The 18,470-nt window shown below is 45.8% G+C and overlaps 1 protein-coding gene across 1 annotated transcript in view; it reads right to left on the bottom strand.

Moving 5' to 3' along the window:
- PLEKHG4 (pleckstrin homology and RhoGEF domain containing G4) overlaps positions 1 to 18,470 on the bottom strand; it is a 138,140-nt gene that overhangs the window by 70,117 nt on the left and 49,553 nt on the right. The window contains exons 10-11 of the mRNA XM_077831409.1: positions 16,542 to 16,640; positions 14,323 to 14,471 (exon numbers count right to left, since the gene is read on the bottom strand). Of these exons, the coding sequence (XP_077687535.1) occupies positions 14,323 to 14,471; positions 16,542 to 16,640 (248 nt within the window). The remainder of the gene's footprint in view (positions 1 to 14,322; positions 14,472 to 16,541; positions 16,641 to 18,470) is intronic.

The following is an 18,470-nucleotide window of genomic DNA, read 5'->3' as shown; positions in this document are numbered from 1 at the left end:
TATGTGACAGTAGTCAAAGCAGGTACAATAGCTGAAGAACTTCTACTTAACAGGCCCACTCTTCTCACTGAAATTTTAGGCTGAATCGGAACATACCAAAAAATTTGATATTTTCAAATGATAGCTTTAAAATCCCAAATTAGATCAGATTATATAATTAAACCATATGTGGTTGAATAGAGTCACAAAACCATCCAAACTCTGGTAACCCTCTTCAATCTAATGTACTCAGTTGGTTTTAAAAAAAAAAGAAGAAGAAGAAGATATTTGGCTCTGGAGAGCCAGCAAGTTTTAAAAGATTTGTAAGGAAGCCGCAGTACGAAAAAGTTTGGGATCTCTGGTGCTAGACTAAATGGACACAGAGCACATGTCGATGACATGGTGATTAAAAGATCAGCAGCCACTGGGCACCTTGTCTCTGTGAGAGCTCCCAGTTTTTCTACACAGCTGTAGCTGCAATAATGGACGTGCAATGGTGAGAAATGTTGAGCTCGAGACCAGGTTTTAGTGACTCGCCTCCACTCACCCCGCAGCACCCAGATCACACTCTTTCATAAGGACTCACATGGATGCTGCCTCACCTCAGCTGGCTTGTCAGTGCTTAAGATGAGAGTCTACAGAGTAGGTGTCTAAATCCCCCACAAACTAAGCAGTGAACTAGAATATTTACCAAAACTAGCGTCACAATGAGTTTGCTCTGAGCTGGTATGCAAAATAAAACGCCTCTTAAATACATATAATTTACCTGCCAGAGGAGTTCATTTACTGTTTGAAATGGCACTGAGGAATTTCACGGGCAGTAGCAGTGTCCGCTATTGCAGGCAGAGTCCATAATTTTTATGCTGCTATTATTTATCTACATTATTTGTCTGCTCTTTGTCTAATGGCAACAGCAAGACTAGCTGAGATTCCTAGATTTGCATTTCAACACCAGCCATGCCAAAGCTACTGCACCAAAGGATCTGCACAGTAGAACCTGAAGGCTTCCATTGTCCACGCTAATGAACCTGAATTTAGTATGCCAAGTACAGTAAGCTGAAATCTTGGTTACAAACACAGATGTACGGTACTTGCAGCTGAAAACATTGCCCCCCAAGGACTCTAGTCAGCAGAAATTACAAGATGGCTACCATGTCACGGAGGGCTGTGGAAGATCCCAAGTGGGTGCTGCCAGGCTCAGCACTCAGGGGTCACTTTTTGGGGCTGCAAGACCATTATTAGACAAGATTCCCCCATAGGCTGGACTGGGACAGGAATCTCTTCATTTCCCTAATTTGATCTGCGCCTGATTGACGAAGACCATCTTCTACACATGGATATTATTGGGTCAGGAGGAAAAGCAGGTTTAGGGGCTCCATGTACACTAAAAAGTGAAGAGAGCAGATAGCTTTGGCTCTTGATCTGTACTATGCTAAGGGTGGATGTAGCGGGGTGGTTACCCGCTCCTGCCCTGTGGGGCTTAAAAGCCAGCCCTGGGAGAGAGTCAGGGCTGAGGGCAAGAGAAGCTAGGCTGATTGGGGAAATGGCCGCAGCTGGGCCTATAAAGAGGCTGCTAGGCTGAAGCTTAGCCAGAGTTTCTCTCTGCATCTAGAGAGGGAAGGGCCTGGCTGCAGGGATCCGAGGGAATACCTAGATTGGAGCAGGGCTGAGGGGGAAAGGCCAGGGGAGCTCCGGCCTGGAAACCCCCAGCTGCGAGGCCTAGATTAGGGCCTATTAGGTACTGGGGCTGTAAGGGGGCAGCCCATGGGTAGACAGAGGCAGCAGGTCCAAACCCCTTCGCCTGTGATGAGTGGCTAATACACTGCAGTCTGCCCTGGGGAGAGGGGCTAAGCGATGACTGGCAGTAGCCAAGACTGAGGTGAGGTGGGGGGTGGAGTTTCCCGGGGAGGGGAGACCCTCAGGGATTGTTGGGGTTTACTGCCAGGGTGCAGCACCCCAGTGGGGGGGAGGCACTAGGGACTGGGGCTGGCGGTAAGGCGGATCACCAGATGGCAGAGGGCGCTCCAGAGGCTGACGAGCTAATTCCCAAGGACGACCAGCAGGAGGCGCTGCTGGGTGAGTCCGGCTATTACAGTGGATTAGAGTACAAGGCAGCTGGGGAACATCCAGTGAGGGTACCAACAGACATCTACACTGCAGTTGTCTATAGGCCTAGGTGAAACTTCAAGATTTTGTCTGACACAGATTTACACGCCACACCATGCTCTTCTCAGGTAACAATATCTCTTACACTGATAGTGTCGTTCTCAATTTCTGAGACAAGCCACTTACCCTTCAGGTTTAGAAACTTAATTAGAATGCCCCAGGTCAGGTCCCCAGCTGTCACATACAGGGAGATTGCTCTATGTGCCATGGAAAGCATGGAACCGTAAATGTGCATGCTAGAGCGGTGGGGAGGAGGGAAGGGAGCCAAAACTAACAGGTGGGGCAGGGTGCGGGATGTCTCATGACTAAAGAATGACTGAAGTGAGGTTTTTTTTGCAATGTATTTCCAAAAGGTGTTTGTCAGATAATACCCCACTACAGGGAGTACAAGCCTGCTTCCTTTCCAGGCCACTGATGTGGGCTCCTGCATATTTTAGTGCATAGGTCATTAACCTGAAAGAAGGCATTAATTAAATGTTTTCCACTGGGTTTGTTTTGCTTTGTATTCCCACTTTAGACCTTGAATTTTCTGTCACGTTAAGCCACGAGCTAGCAAGGGAAATTAGGCCTTCAGAGCCCGCAAGTGTACTGAGGTTATCCTTCGTAAGAGTTTTGCTTAGTGTGGTTTAGTACAAGCCCTGGACAAGGACGGAGCTGGCCTTTCACTCACTGCATCCAAATGAGAATGATTATAAACTGTACCAGTCCTTTCTATGCCTGATCAATGAACGTTATCAAAGTGACACAGTCAACTGAAAAGCCACACTGCAATCTGACATGGTTTAGCTACTATGAATACAAGTATTGACTATCACCAAGACAGATTAGAGAAATCTATCATTTCCTCCATTGTTTCTGTTTGATTACTTTGTGTCTTTGATTACACCTTGTGCATAGTCTGTCTCATTACCTCCCAGCACCAGCCAATTGCAGTGAGTCACATTCCCCTGTTATGTCAGGCTTCCACACCGCAACGGGAGACAGAACAGAATTTTAAATAACAGGAAAGTGTGACTCAAGTGACAAAATATTGGCAGGGGGACCCGAGAGTAAAATGTAAAACTGTGTTTAACTCTCTTGTAAAAAATTAGATTTCAAGTCCTTTTAAATAAAAAAAATTGTCTAATGACTGATAAAATTGTACAATCCACACCCACAAGTTAGGAAATGCAAAAGTTAAGGTTGTCACAAGAGTGCCCCTGCCTGTGTGTCTCTATAGGTCACAGAGCCAAATTCTGCTATTTTGCCCCAGTATAAATCTGCAGCTACTTCCCTACTAGTTCTAAAGGTCAAACAGGCATAAGTAGAGGTTACTGACCTTACGCAATCACTGCAGTCTTTTGACCTGTGCCCCACTATGGGTGCTCTGCTTCAGGTGCACATGTGCCTCTCATGCCCTTCATTAGAGGTTTTTCGGCTAGCAGTGCCCGTTCAGCCTGCACATGCACCCTTTGCCTTCTAGTGCCAGACACTGAAGCTACACAGGGATGCCTGGGTGAACTGACCTCGCTTTCTTTTCTACCCAAATGTCTCCACAGAGAACAGCCCAAAGCAGAGGGGAAGGAAGGGCGGGTATCCTATCGATAGACTATCCACAGTCTGAGCAGAAATCATGGATCCCTGGGATCTATCTGCGAAGGAGATGAACTACCTGGCTGACCTTCAAAATTGCTTGGTCCTACCCAAGTAGGAGGCCAGAGCCCTTCTAACACGTAGGGTATGCAAACGGGACTCCAACAAAGAGTTGTGTGGCTTCAGGAAAAACACTGGTAGATCAATAGATTGGTTAAGGTGGAACTCCGAAAGAACCTTAGCTAAGATTGTGGGGTGTGAGTTTAAAGAAACCTTATCCTTGAAAAATACAGTGTGGGGGATTGGGGGAATCTGCCATCACATCACCGATCTCCCCAATTCTGTGGGCCGACGTGATGACTACTAAAAAGGTCAACTTCACAGATAAATGGAGTAGAGAACAGGTTGCTGTAGGTGTGAATGGATGTTTCATAAGGTAACTGAATACCAGGTTGAGATCCCCGCTTGGGTGGGTCTCTAGTCTGGGGGTAGAAATTTCCAAAACCTTCAGACCCAGATGATACAGGATGAGCAAATACGGAAATAGATGAAAGTCTGATACTGCAGACAAATGGAGCTAACTGACCTAACTGATAACCCCAGTGTCTTCAGATCCAGCAGATAATGCGGGATGATTGAAAGAGGCACAGATACAGGCAGCAAGCAGCGATGACAGCACGAATGGGAGAATCTCTTCCATTCCTGCAGGTAAATCATATGGCTTGACTTCTTCCTACGATTCAGTAATACCTGTCGCACTTCCTTAGAGTTAGAGGATTCTAGCCCTGTGAACCATCGCAGAACCATGTCCAGGGGTGGAAAACTCCTAGACTGGGTGAAGCATGCAAGGGGTGGTCGGGAGCTTTAGTGGTAGATGGATGCGTAGATGAAGCAGGTAAGGGTATGCAACTTGTCTTGGCTAGGTTAGTACTACAAGGATAACCCTGGCCCTGTCCTGTCTGATTTTGTTCACCACCCTCAGTATCGGTGGAACTGGAGGAAACACAGAGCAGACCCTTCTTCTAGGGCAGAAGAAAGGTATCCCCCAAAGAGTGGTGGCCCAGACTCCCCCTTGAGCATAAAGAGGGCACTTCTTGTTCCTGGAGGTGGCAAAGAGATCCACCTCTGGCAGACCCCATCTTTGGGACATGCTATGGAGGCCTTGAGAATCTAGCTCCCATTTGTAGCCCTATGAGAAGTGCCTGCTGAGATCATCAGGTGTGGTGTTCTGAACACCTGGGAGGTAAACCACCAAAATTTGGCTCTGCTTCATGGCTTCAGCCCACAGAGAAGGGGATTTTGCTCCTCCCTGTTTGTTGATATAGAATAGGCAGGACATGTTGTTCATCATGACCCTGACTGATTTGCCCCAATGAGGGGTAGGAAATGGAAGCTGGTGTTCCTGACAGCCCTGAGCGCCAACAGATTCATGTGGAGATTGTTTTCCTGAATTGTCCATCTGCTGGAGACATGAGAGCACTGAGATGAGCCCCGCATCCCAACAGTGATGCATCTGTTGTTAAAATTAGCAATGGAGAGGGGTGACAGAAGGGAAGGCCTGCACAGACATTGAGTTGATCTTTCCACCAATTCAGGGAGTTCCTTGCTCATAGAGGAACCGTCACCTGTCCGTCCATGGTGTTGCTGACCAGAGAATAGGTCATTCTGAGCCAGCCTTGAAAGCTGCGGAAGCGTAGCCTTGCATGATTGGTCATGACAGTGTAAGCTGCCATGTATCCCAGGAGCTGAAGTACATTCCTTATAGTGGTCCAAAGACTTCCCTGAATTGTCTGTACCAAACATGACAAGTTATGAACCTGTCTATGGAAAGGTAGGCTCTGGCTGCCAATGAGTTCAAAAAAGCCCCTATCAACTATACCTTTGTTATGGGGGTTACCATGGATGTCCTTACGTTTAGCTAAAGACCCAATTTCTGGAACAGAGTAAGGGCCGTCTGGGTGGAAGACAGCACCGCTTCGTAAGAAAGGCCCTTGAGTAATCCGTTGTTCAGATATGGGATGACCAGGATCGCCTCTTGTTGGAGATAGGCAGCAACTACCTCCAGGACCTTGGAGAACCTTGGGGCAGAGGAGAGACTGATGGGAAATGATCCTGGCCTATAGTGAATTATAAATATTTCCTATGCAAAGGGAGTATCGTTATATGTAAATAGGCCTCTTGTAGATTGAGGGTGGAAAACCAATCTCTCTTGTCCAGTGAAGGAATTATAGATGCCAGAGTCACCACTCTCAACTTCTGAGGTTTTACAAACTTGTTCAGAAGTCTTAGAGCTAAGAATGGTCGCCACCCTCAATCCTTCTTTGGTACGAGGCAATATTTGAGTAAAATCCTTTGCCCCTGTCAGGGGCAGGGATCGGCTCTATTGCTCCTAATCAGAACCTAGAGTCCACCTCTTGTTAGTACAAGCTTGTGAGTGGGGTTCCTGAAGAGGGATGGGTAAGGGGAGTTGAAGGAGGGAGACACATAAAATGGATGGTATAGCTCTATGAAATGATCTTTATGATCCACTTGTCTGTAGTTATCTGCTTCCAGGCATGCTGCAAATGGGAAAGGCAGTTCTCAAAGGGAAAGTGATGGGCATTTGGGAGAGGCTATGAAACCAGAGATACGGAGAATTCAAACCCTCGACCAGCCCATCAATGTTGCTGCTTAGAAGATGGTTACGTAGTTGTGAAAGGCAGGTGGGAGGCCCTCTTTCCCTGAAATGTATGTCTTTTCCTGGTGGCAGGGGCATCAGGGGATCTGTGGAATTCAGAGAACTGAGAAGGACATGATCTCTGGGAAGTTTGTGACCTACTGTCTCTTATTTGTAGGTGTGTATATGCCCAGGAAACAAAGTGGCACTGGAGTCCTTCAGTGTATGCAAGGACTCATCTGTGGTCTCCGAAAAAAGCCTATGACTCCTGAAGGGGAGGTCCTCAATGATGGTCTGTATTTCTTTTGGAAACCTCAAGGGCTGGAGCCATGATGCCCTGCACATAACTACCAATGTTGAGATGGACCTGGCGGCAGTGTCCACAGCATCCAATGACGCTTGAAAAACAGTCCTGGCCAATAACTGGCCCTCTGAAATGGTGCACTGGAATTGCTCCCTGTGTTCCTACGGCAGGTGTTCAGTAAAGGCCAATAATCTATTCTGGTTTGTGAAATTGTATTTTGCCTTGACCACCTGATAATTCACAATCCTGAACTGCAGGGCTGCTGAAGAACAAACAGATCCACTCTCTTTTGGTCCTCATCCTGTGGAGTAGATCTGGAGAAATGCTGCCTGCCCTGCTCGTTTACTGTACCCATTACTAGGGAGTTAGGTGGAGGGTGGGAGAACAAGAAATCAGTGTCCCTAGGAGGAAAGATAATACTTTTTATCCAGTCATTTACATGTTGGTGGAAGAGTAGCAGGGGTTTGCCTCACAGTCTTAGCTGGACCAAGGAGCACCTCGTTGATGAGCATCGCCACCCTGGCAGGTGTTGCTGACTGTCGGATATACAACAGCTTGTGTTGTGAATCCCTGACCTCTTCTTGTGGAATATGGAGTGTGTCAGCTACCCTCTTTATGACGTCTTGAAATTGCTGAAAATCACTGGCCATGGAAGGTGGTGGAGGCATAACCACTTCATTTGGATATAAGGATAATATGGGTGTTTGAGGGGTGGCCTCTTTATCCACCCTGCCCCCTGTTCATCAGATGTCTCCTCCTGTGCAGGGGACTGGTTGGGGAGAAGAGGACTGATCAACCCCTAGTCTCCCTTTGAGATGGCACTGGTGGTCTGGAGAATTGCTGTCAGTAAGCAGTCCAGGGATCCCTGTATGGCCACTGGGGAGCCCCCATAGAAAAGGGTGGAGAGTCCTGTGGTGCCAGGGGACAGCAGCAGCCTGGAGACAGAGATCTTGGTACCAAAAGGCATTCAGTCTCCATGAGAAGCAGGGATTCCGACTCATCCACTATGAACAGGTCCCTTGCATATCTAACCTCCTGCTGTGTCGAGTAGGGCATTGGTGCCGAAGCTGAAGGCATCATTGATAGTAGGTGCCAATGGAGTCTGGCGCCGCTGCTTGCTCAGTACCCAGGTGCCAAATGGGTAGGTGCTGACAGCAGGACTTAGTCTGATGGCATGGGACCAGGGTGCTCATCCTTGCCCTCCTTGTTCCGGATAGAGAGTAACGAAGCCCCTTTGGACCCATGTCTTTTCCTGGAGCTCCAGGGCTTTCCAGCTCCCACAGTACTCGACGAGGAATCCTTCAACTCAACAGTAGCAAACCAAGAGGTCAAGGCTTTGGAGATCTAGATCTTGCAGGGGATTTGGGCTATTTAGGAGAAGGTTACTTCAGATGATAGTCTGTACTCCTCTTTTTGGGAGCCCTCTCAGAAGCCTGCAATGACCTCCCCTTCTTAGGGGAAGCCCGAGCCAAAGTGGAAGAGGCACTGGATCTGTCCAGAGACAGATGTAGGTGGAGTTCCCTGAGCTGACGCAGAGGCTGGCCAAAGGAAGCGCTCCATCACTAACAGGCTGAGCTTAACTTTCCTGTTCTTCCTTGCCCTTGACTTGAGGGAGATGTGGGACTCCCCCAAACAATGGACACGCTGAGAGTATAGCCTCACAAGTATAGCCTTTTGGCAGGAGAGGCAACATCTGAAGCCTGGTGAGCCAGGCATGCCCTGCCAGGAAGACAAGGCTCCTCAAGGAAAAAGAGGAGGCAAAAAAAGAAAAAACTGTCCTCTCACTGCTAACACTTACTAAGTAACTATAACTACTAACAACTAATAAAACTTAAACTATAAGATGACGAAATAGCCAAGGCACGCTCAAGGCAGGCACGCTAGAGCTCTGTCTCAGGCTGAGGTAGCAGAGAAGGAATTGAGGGTGGCTCGCCCCCACATCCCTATGCAGCCTTGGTGTCCTGCATAAGGAGGCACAGGGCACATAAGCCGAACAGGCACTGCTAGTGAAAAAATCCCCCATCAAGGGCTTGAGAGGCGCATGTACTTCTGAAGTGCAGCATCCAGAGGGACACTATTCAAAGAACAACCAGCTTTCTTCAAACCCGATTAGAATGTATGTCTCAAAGGGGTCGGCACTATAAGCCCAGTTTGAGTAAAATTAGTCCCATAGTTTTAAGACCAGGAGTGTGTACGATCAGCAAACCAGTTTTTAGAACATTGAATCACAGAACGTCAGGGTTGGAAGGGACCTCAGGAGGTCATCTAGTCCAACCCCCTGCTCGAAGCAGGACCAATCCCCCACTAAATCATCCATGCACTCACCAAGCTGGGCATGAATAAGCAGGAGGTCTGTAACGGGCTAAAACGAGCCCTGCTTGTGCGGTGGGTCCCCTGGCAGAAAAACGAGTGAGGTTCCCCCATTTAAAGGGGTGGGGTTCAAACAGTCCACAGGTACAGGATGGGAATGGAGCTGCATGAATTCTGGGCTCCTCTGCCCTGCAACGGAGCATATAAACGCTCATGTGCAGCTACTTCAGCCAACACACCATGTGGATTGTAGCTTCAGCGACCACACTACGGCAGGGGTCTCAAAGCCGCGGCCCGCGGGCCATCTGCAGCCTGAGAACCTCCCCGTTGCGGCCCGCAGTGGAGAGACGCATGCAGCCACGCTGCCGGCACCGCCCCCCGCAGCTCCCATTGGCTGGGGGACAGGGACAGGGATACCGTCACTAGTTGCCAGGCAGAGTCAGCCCTGGAGGCAGCCTCATGAGTTGCCACGGAGGCAGCATCACTTTTTTCCACAATGAATATAAACAAGTCAAAATACCAAGCACAGCTCTCTGATGCCCACCTCGCTGCAAGCCTGAAGTTGTCAATTGCTCAGTCACTGAGGCCAAACATCCACAAATGGACAGGACTTAAGCACTGCCAGGTGTCTGGCAAACTCTCTGGCAGGCGAAGAATTGTATAAAGAAGTATGACGGTTTTATGATTTCTAAGAAATTCAAAATAAAAAATACAATATAAACGTTTTCTTTTCGGAACACCATCTTGAGTGACCTTCTTGGCCTGCTGGGAGGAGCTGAGGACTGGCGCTGGCCTTAAGGTAAATTGAGTTTGAGACTCCTGCTCCATGGTTTGGAGGAGTAGGAGGTCTTCCCTCATCCACAGATGTCTATGCTAAGCCAGGTTTCTCTGGCTGGGCACTGTCATGAGGATCTGGCCCCACTGACTTCAGTAGGCACGGGATCAACCCTTACTGACCAAGCAGAACAAACACCTACTACACACGCCCGGCACGCACTGCACACAGAACTTTGTCCGGTCAAAGCAGTTTGTTTTCCAAAGCAAACAAAGCGGCTGGTTCTCCAAAAGGGCTCTGCCCACATTAAGTTTCAGAATCAGTCATTTCTCTATAGCTTTGTCTACGTGAGTGTAGTCAGGATTTTTTGTGGGAGAAATATATTTTCCCCACCCTCTCTGAACTCCCAAATGGCTAAACTATCCATATCCAATGCTGCTTTTAGAGAGAGACCCCTTTGCTATCCCCCCCGCACAAGTTTGCACATTTATTTTCTTTGCTAAAGTCTGATGTGTTCCAGTATATGCCAGATACCATTTTACTAACCCCATTAAAAATTTTAAATGGGATATTCTTTTCCCTAAATTTCCCATTGGCTCCATTTTCCTTTCCTTGTTCCCCTCTGTCCTCTACAGCTCCCATCAGCTCTACCTGCTCCTCTTCCCCTCTCCACCCCAATCTCCCCCACAAGCACAAATATAGGTCCCACACCCTTCTTCTCCTTACTTCTTAAGGACCATCCCTGGCCCTCTCTCCAAACCCACCCTCTTTCCCTGTCCCCATCCCTCAAGTCAAGGGCATCTCTCTCCTCTCTCCCAGGACCCACCCTGTCCCCATCCCCACCTCTGTCCCTCTCATGCCACCATTCCTAACTTCACACCCTTCTCCCTTCTTGCCCCTGTAGCTCCCCTTCTCTTGCTACTCCATCTCCATAAAAATCTCAGCCATCCATGACCTCTTCATCGCTCTTTCCCTGCAGCTCATTTGCAAAACATTGAATTTCATCTTCCATTTTGTCATCTAGTCAAGTGAGATCCCTTATAACTCTTCGCAGTCAGCTTTGAACTAGGGCTGTCGATTAATCGCAGTTAACTCATTCAATTAACTCAAAAAAATTAATCACGATTAAAAATCGCATTTTAAACAATAGGATACCAATTGAAATTTATAAAATATTTTGGATGGTTTTCTGCATTTTCAAATACAGAGAATACAAAGTGTACAGTACTCACTACATTATTTTTATTACATATATTTGCACTTTAAAAATGATGAACAAAAGAAAAAGTATTTTTCAATTCACCTCATACTAGTACTGTAGTGCAATCTCCTTATCGTGAAAGCTCAACTTACAAATGTAGATATTTTTGGTTACATAACTGCACTCAAAACCAAAACATTTTAAAACTTCAGAGCCTACAGGTCCACTCAGTCCTACTTCTTGTTCAGCCAATCACTAAGAGAAACAAGCTTGTTTACATTTATGGGAGATATGTTGCCCGCTTCTTATTTACAATGTCACTTGAAAGCGAGAACAGGCATTCGCATGACACTTTTGTAGCCAGCATTTCAAGGTATTTATGTGCCAGATATGCTAAACATTCGTATGTCCCTTCAAGCTTTGCCCACCACTCCAGAGGACATGCTGCTAATGCTCATTACAAAAGTATTGCATTAATTACATTTGTGACTGAACTCCTTGGGGGAGAATTCTATGTCCCCTGCTCAGTTTTACCCGCTTTCTGCCATATATTTCATATTATGGCAGTCTTGGATGACGACACAGCACATGTTCGATTTAAGAACACTTTCACTGCAGATTTGACAAAACACAAAGAAGGTAACAATGTGAGATTTCTAAAGATAGCTACAGCACTCGACCCAAGGTTTTAGAATCTGAAGTGCCTTCCAAAATCTGATGGGGTGTGGGGCATGCTTTCAGAAGTCTTAAAAGAACAACACTCTGATGCAGAAACTACAGAACCCAAACCACCAAAAAAGAAAATCAACCTTCTGCTGGTAGCTGACCCAGATTATGAAAATGAACATGCATTGGTCTGCACTGCTTTGGACAGTTATCGAGCAGAACCCATCATCAGCATGGACGCATGTCCTCTGGAATGGTGGCTGAAGCATAAAGGGACACATGAATCTTTAGCGCATCTGGCATGTGAATATCTTGCAATGCCAGCTACAACAGTGCCATGCGAACGCCTGTTCTCGTTTTCAGGTGACATTGTAAATAAGAAGTGGGCAGCATTATTTACTGCAAATGTAAATAACCTTGTTTGTGTGAGCAATTGGCTGAACAAGAAGTAGGACTGAGTGGAGCTATAGGCTCTAAAGTTTTACATTGTTTTATTTTTGAATGCAGTTATTTTTTGTACATAATTCTACATTTGTAGGTTCAACTTTAATGATAAAGAGATTGCACTACAGTACTTGTATTAGGTGAATTGAAAAATACTATTTCTTTTCTTTTTACAGTGCAAATATTTATAATAAAAATAAATATAAAGTGAGCACTGTACACTTTGTATTCTGTGTTGTAATGGATATCAATATATTGAAAATGTGGAAAACATCCAAAAATATTTTTATAAATAGTATTCTATTATTGTTTAACAGCGTGATTAATCACGATTAATTCTTTTAATTGCTTGACAGCCCTACTTTGAACTTAGCTGTCTTAAGTAATTTTGTATTGTCTGCAAATTTTGCCACTCCTCTGTTTACTCCTTTTTCCAGAATATGTTGACCAGCACTGGTCCTGTACAGACTCTAGAGGGACATCACTATTTACCTCTCTCCACTGTGAAAACTGGTCATTTATTCCTACCCTTTGTTTCCTATCTTTTAACCAGTTACTGATCCATGAGAGGAGCCTCCCTCTTATCCCATGACTGCTAACTTTGCTTATGAGCCTTTGGGGAGGGACTTTCTCAAAGGCTTTCTGAAAGTCCAAATACACTGTATCCACTGAATCACCCTTGTTCACGTTTGTTGATCCCCTCAAAGAATTCTGATTGGTGAGGCCTGATTTCCCTTTACAAAAACCAATGATGCCCAAGTAACTTGATTCCTGCCTCCAGTTGGCCCATGATATCAGCCTCCACAGTCCACTTGTTAGATTTTCAAACAAGTACCTTCATGCTTTCTCCTATGCTGCTCTTCACACCTGGGAGGAGCACCCATAAACATCCACATAACAAACTCATTAACATCTTTAAAACTCTCGTTTGTTATGATGCCTACAAAACACTTGGTTAGTATTGTCTCATTGTTTCCTCCCCTATCGGTCTTGTCTGTATCTAGCTGTTTTCTCTTGTCTTTTACTTTAATTGTAAATTCTTGGGGGCAGGAAGCATCCCTTTGTTCTGTGTTTGTACAGTGTCTAGCACAACAGAGTCCTGGTCCATGACTTGGGCTCTTAGGTAAGACAGTAACACAGATAATCTATATAATAAGTTTCCAGGACTGTCACTCTGAAGCCTAGAATGTCTGTACAGTCAATGTAAAGTATGAAAACAGCACTGTTTGGAGCGCTTTTCCTTCAGAATATCACCAGGTTGTGTCATCACTGGGATTCATGGCCTGTTACCATCCCATTTTTAAGGTGTCAGCCATCTTGACTTTACGAATTACCCCTGTGTGGTGTACAGCTACAGTAGGGCATGAATCTATGCCATGCCAAGAGTCCTAGACCACTGCGACATCAGAGGTAACTCAACCAATGTCAACCCTTACTCTGCAGCTAATCTGCATGCCACAATTTCCCTAGTTGTACGAGGGAGACTGCACAGACAGGATTACTTGGCCCAACTGCCATACACGGGGCCACAGCCCAGACTTTCAGCTACTAGTCAACAATAATAATGCCATGCCAGGTATATTTCCCTACTGTGCCAAGTACAGGTACGTGCAAATTACAAATAAGTTACGTGCAAATCTGAGAGAACTGCAACTACTAACATTTGTGCCACAATTGATTCCATGATGCACAGATGCAAGGAACATCGTTTATGGGTGCAAACTGCACCTACAGCCAAGGAGACCAGACCTCAGCGCATCAGAAATTATCCCATCATGTACAGGCCAGAAAACCTCTCTCGGTGAAAGAAGCTGTTTGTTACATATTGAAGCTGTATTAATTTAACATATAAACGCTGCTGGTATCACCACTTAAGACAATTTTGTAAGAAATTTATGGTATGCAGATGAAATCCAAGCATAATTCTGGGCAGGAGCAGTCCACCCCTGCACAGGAAAGGGTTTGGTTTTAAAATGGAGCTCAGCATTAACTAGAGGAACCTACCCTGAAGGTCAGTAGGAATTTTAAAGAGACAAGACAGTTCTTGGTATTTGAAAAAAAATCAGGAAAAAGCATATTCATCACATTCTTCATTTCTGCTGTTTTCCCCAAAGAGCCGTCGAAGCAGGAAAGCTGCTATTGCCCGGGGACTTTTTGCTTGGAAAGCTTTTTAATCTTTCCCTACAAACAGTCTCTGTCTGCCTTTGTTTGACTCCCTCTCCTTCTTCCCTGTGTTCCTATGGACTCACCTGTAGTCCTCGGTGACAGTGACACAGGACTCCTCCTTCCTCAGCCGAGCCAGAAGAGCTCCGCCCTCCAGCTGCAGTTTAACCAGCCGCGTGTCATCAAGGACGTTCTTCATTAATTGCCTATAATTCCTCAACAAAACACTGGCCTCCTGAGGAGTCAGAAGAGCAAAGCAAATACAGTTATTTAGCTGTACAATGTACAGGCATTAGCAGAACAAAGAAAACATACCTTGCCCCAATGGTATATCTCAACCCTACCCTTGAAAAGCCTCCTCTCTAAGCGCTAGAGGGGGAAATTCAGTCCCCATTGCCCTTTCAGTCCACAGCCTGTCTGTCCAGGCTGCCAAGAACAGTGTGATAGCGGTGTTTTGCTCTCAGTGTTCATTTGATTGATTTGGCTCTAGAAAGAGAAGCCTTCCAGCTCATCCTCATTTTGCTACCCGAAGCCATTGCATGATAGCCATTCATCTCCAAGTGATGGACCTCACTGCACCCCAAGTACTGGCAACAGCTTTCTCTCTGATGGCACATGGTGTTGGTGGATGTGCATGCAGGAGGAGGAAAAATCTGGTACAGCATCTTTCACACTCTCTGCTGGAGGACAGGATGAATGGCAATAAATTTTAGCTGCTTGCACAATGACAAGGTTACATAGATTGGTATAACTCAAGCGTACCTTGAAAATACATTTTGGGCTCAGTAACAGAAAGCTATTGTTGCAGAGTCGTACTGATGTAAGGCTTTCTACAGCTGCAGAATTACACTCGAGAGAAAGAGGGAGATTTTTTCAGAGAGTCCATTTTAACACCCTCAAACCCCACAAGCTCTTGTACAAACAGGATTTAGAAAAGGCTGTCTCTTAGGAAGGATTTTGTAGTTTTAGATGTCAACCGCCATGACAATAAATCTTGGGAACAAGTGACAAGCACAGTGCTGTAATTAAAGGCTCTTTGTTTCACATTTGCCTTCTAGCAAGGCCTGATCTTTCCTCACTCTGAACTAGCTTCCATTTGACTGGCATGGTTAATTGAATTTCTAAGCTATTTAATGGTAACTACAGAGAGAACAATTTGTCCTGTTCTCCTTGCCTTCCTTTTATCATACCCCCTGCCCCTGCCGCCCCCTCTCTCTGTCCTTGAAAGAACAGACTGGAAAGGATATGGACTGTACAGCACTGCTTTCTTTCCCACTGAAATCAATATCTCATCAGTTATCTCCTTTCCTCTGGTCTGGCAGCAGGCTCTTCAGAAAGATCAATGAGATGACACCCCTCAGAACAATGCCCTCCCCTGAGGGGTTTCCAATAATGACAGCACCAAGGCACTTATTATTTCAAACAAATCAGTACTCTCTTTGGACATGAAAATGGTCATCAGAGACTCACTTTACTCAAATGTCTCTTTCCTTAACAGCTAGAAATCCCATTGTAAATCACACTGACATATCACCACACAGCTGATTAAGTGGAAACCTCCCCAGCACTGGGACAGGAGAACAACGACAAGGTTACATAGATGGGAGTTATACCAAGCAACTCATGGCCAGACACCATACTGGGTCTGCTTATTATAACAGGGAAAAGAACAATAAGTATGAGCTTTTAAGCAAAAGTGCATCCAGAGAGGAATGGAAAGAAAACTAGAAATGAACCCTGTAAAAGCCTTCATAATGCTCCACTGCTGAGTTTCCCTCTTCCTTCCAGGTCCTCTTCCATGGCAATATGCGGACCTTAGCGTTTTTTGCATTTCCTTTTCACAACGCTTGATTTTGTCTCTATGTGCCTCTACCATCACCCATATCTTTTCTTTACTTCTTGTTCTCTTAGAAATCTGAGCCCCAGAACAAACATTACAATAGCCAGCTCACTGCTAGAGTGGGAGGGGCCTTGGATTAGGCCCAGGATGCAGAGAGCTGACCTATGACAATGTGGCTTAACTTTGATGGTAAATTTAATTGCTCATTTTAATCCATTTTTCTCTAATCCAGATATGAAGTCCCATCTTCCCAATCTCCATACAAAAACTTAGCCATTTGGACACCAGGTTTAACTTTAAAATCTTTGCTCTACCTAATTTACTGAGAATTTGAGTATTAAAAAAAAATTAAAAATGTCGCATTTAGCGTGAGCTGCCATTATAGCATTAAAATTTCAGCCTGGCAGCCCCTGTCTAGCATCCTGCTCTTTGTGCCTGTATCTGGCACTAGAAGACAACACTTACCTCAGCCCTTTCTGGTAATCTACAAGACTCCATCCTCTGAATGGCCCCCTGCAGGAAAGCACAAGCGCCCTGACATCCTTGCAGCAAATGCTCCAGTTTCTGAAGGGGAAAGGAACAAGGCAGAGGTTACTGTCAGCACGGTTTTCTTCAGGACAGAACAGAAACAGCAGCTTGCACGGAGCTATCGGGATTGGTAGAAAGATGTGGGTGGAAATCTAGAGTGGACCGATGTCATGGTGTTTGATGGGTTCAGGGCTCTGTCCGCAAAACTTATGAATTTTGGTTAATACGACAAAGTTGCTCTTATGAAAACTGTTGGATCATGGAAAGCTGGGCTGAAAGACTCCGAGAGGAAGAAGCAACCCAACAGGTACAGTCCTCATGAGTCAGGGGACCCTGCCTGCCTTCCTGAACACCAGCGGTCCCCCAGGACTCCCCAGAGAAGAGTGAGCTATTGAGGGGCATTGCAGTTAGGGTTGGTTGTGCTGTATATGAGCCGTACTGCTTGTGCTTTAACTGTCAAATAAAAGAGCAATGATGCTAGACTCCGGTGAAAAGTCTCTCTGTGTGTTATATGTCTCATGCCTCCTGCAAAATTTCAGCTGTAACCCAGGAGGCTCACCCCTTGGGTGTGTTAAACTACGGGGGAGTCTGAAGGGTCAGCTGTGAGCCAAGGGGTTGGGCAGCAAGTTCTCAGTGTGAGGTGACAGATACAGTGTCTGCACCCTGAGGCTGTGCCTATGGACCCCAAAGACTGGGGCAGTAGTTGGGCTCCATTTAGGCTCCAGAGTTTAAAACACCCAGGGATCCAGAGGCTTGGGTTCCCTCACAGCAGTCCAGTGGGTAGTCAAGACGGGGTGTTCGAATGGGACCGGAGACAGTGTGGTATTAGAGAGAAAAGGTGGGTGCGGTAATATCTTCAGGTCAGACCTGAAGAGCTCTGTGTAAGCTCGAAAGCTTGTCTCTATCACCAACAGAAGTTGATCCAACAGAAGATATTACCTCAGCCACCTTGTCTCTCTAATGTCCTGGCACAAACATGGCTACAACAACACCGCATACAAGTGAGGTATTAAGCTTTTCATGGCTTGAGTCTGGGATGGCTGCATTAGCCACAAGTGACCAAACCAGGAGTTTAAATAGGTCATCCCATGGAAGGTCCAATACAATCCTAATTTATTCCCACCCCAAGCTATTATGGATTTTGTTTGTGCCACGGTTTAGAGAAGAGGGATTCTGTAACATTCTTTTAAGATCTGTATTTTTTTCAGAAAGAATAGTTTTCATATCCTTCCACTGGTAAATCTAAATTGCCTCAGTTATAATGTATTGACCCTGGAGTGATAGAAAAAATAGAATACACATTTAAGACTTGTATGCATGACCTAAGTTAGCTATTCTACATATCAGGGTGGTACAATTTTAAGGCCTGACACCTGGCAAACCTCCAGAACTAGATACCACAGAAAACCTGCATTCTCAGCTCTCCTCTGGGACAATGGTGGTTCATGAGATATCGCCCCTTAAGTGTCATTGATCCAGGTCTGAATACGTTTGTCGTCAGCCTATAACCAGTGAAATTTGGGAGCAAATTCCACATTCACAAGTAGGTTCCTATTTTTTTAAAAAAAGAGGAGCTGTTTGAAGCTGCTCCCAGGTTTGGAATGTTGTGAGCAGCGCCGCTGGAGACGGATTAGTAAGCAGGATGCAGGTGAGCTCATCAGAGATGTTAAATAAATAGTGTTTGGCATGTGGTTGCAGAGCTACAGACATTTATCACTTGGGTCATGGTCACATTCAGTGCATCGATTAGCAGCTGTGCCGTCAAATTCCTGTATGAACTCCCCCCTCAGCTACAGCTTTGGGAAAGATATTGACTTGAAAATATAAGAAATGTGAAACAAGAGGTGGCCCTGGACTCCAATATTC

The sequence above is a fragment of the Eretmochelys imbricata genome, chromosome 12, assembly GCF_965152235.1.
Source record: "Eretmochelys imbricata isolate rEreImb1 chromosome 12, rEreImb1.hap1, whole genome shotgun sequence".
NCBI lineage: Eukaryota > Metazoa > Chordata > Testudines > Cheloniidae > Eretmochelys > Eretmochelys imbricata.
This window is presented reverse-complemented; position numbering and strand designations above follow the sequence as displayed.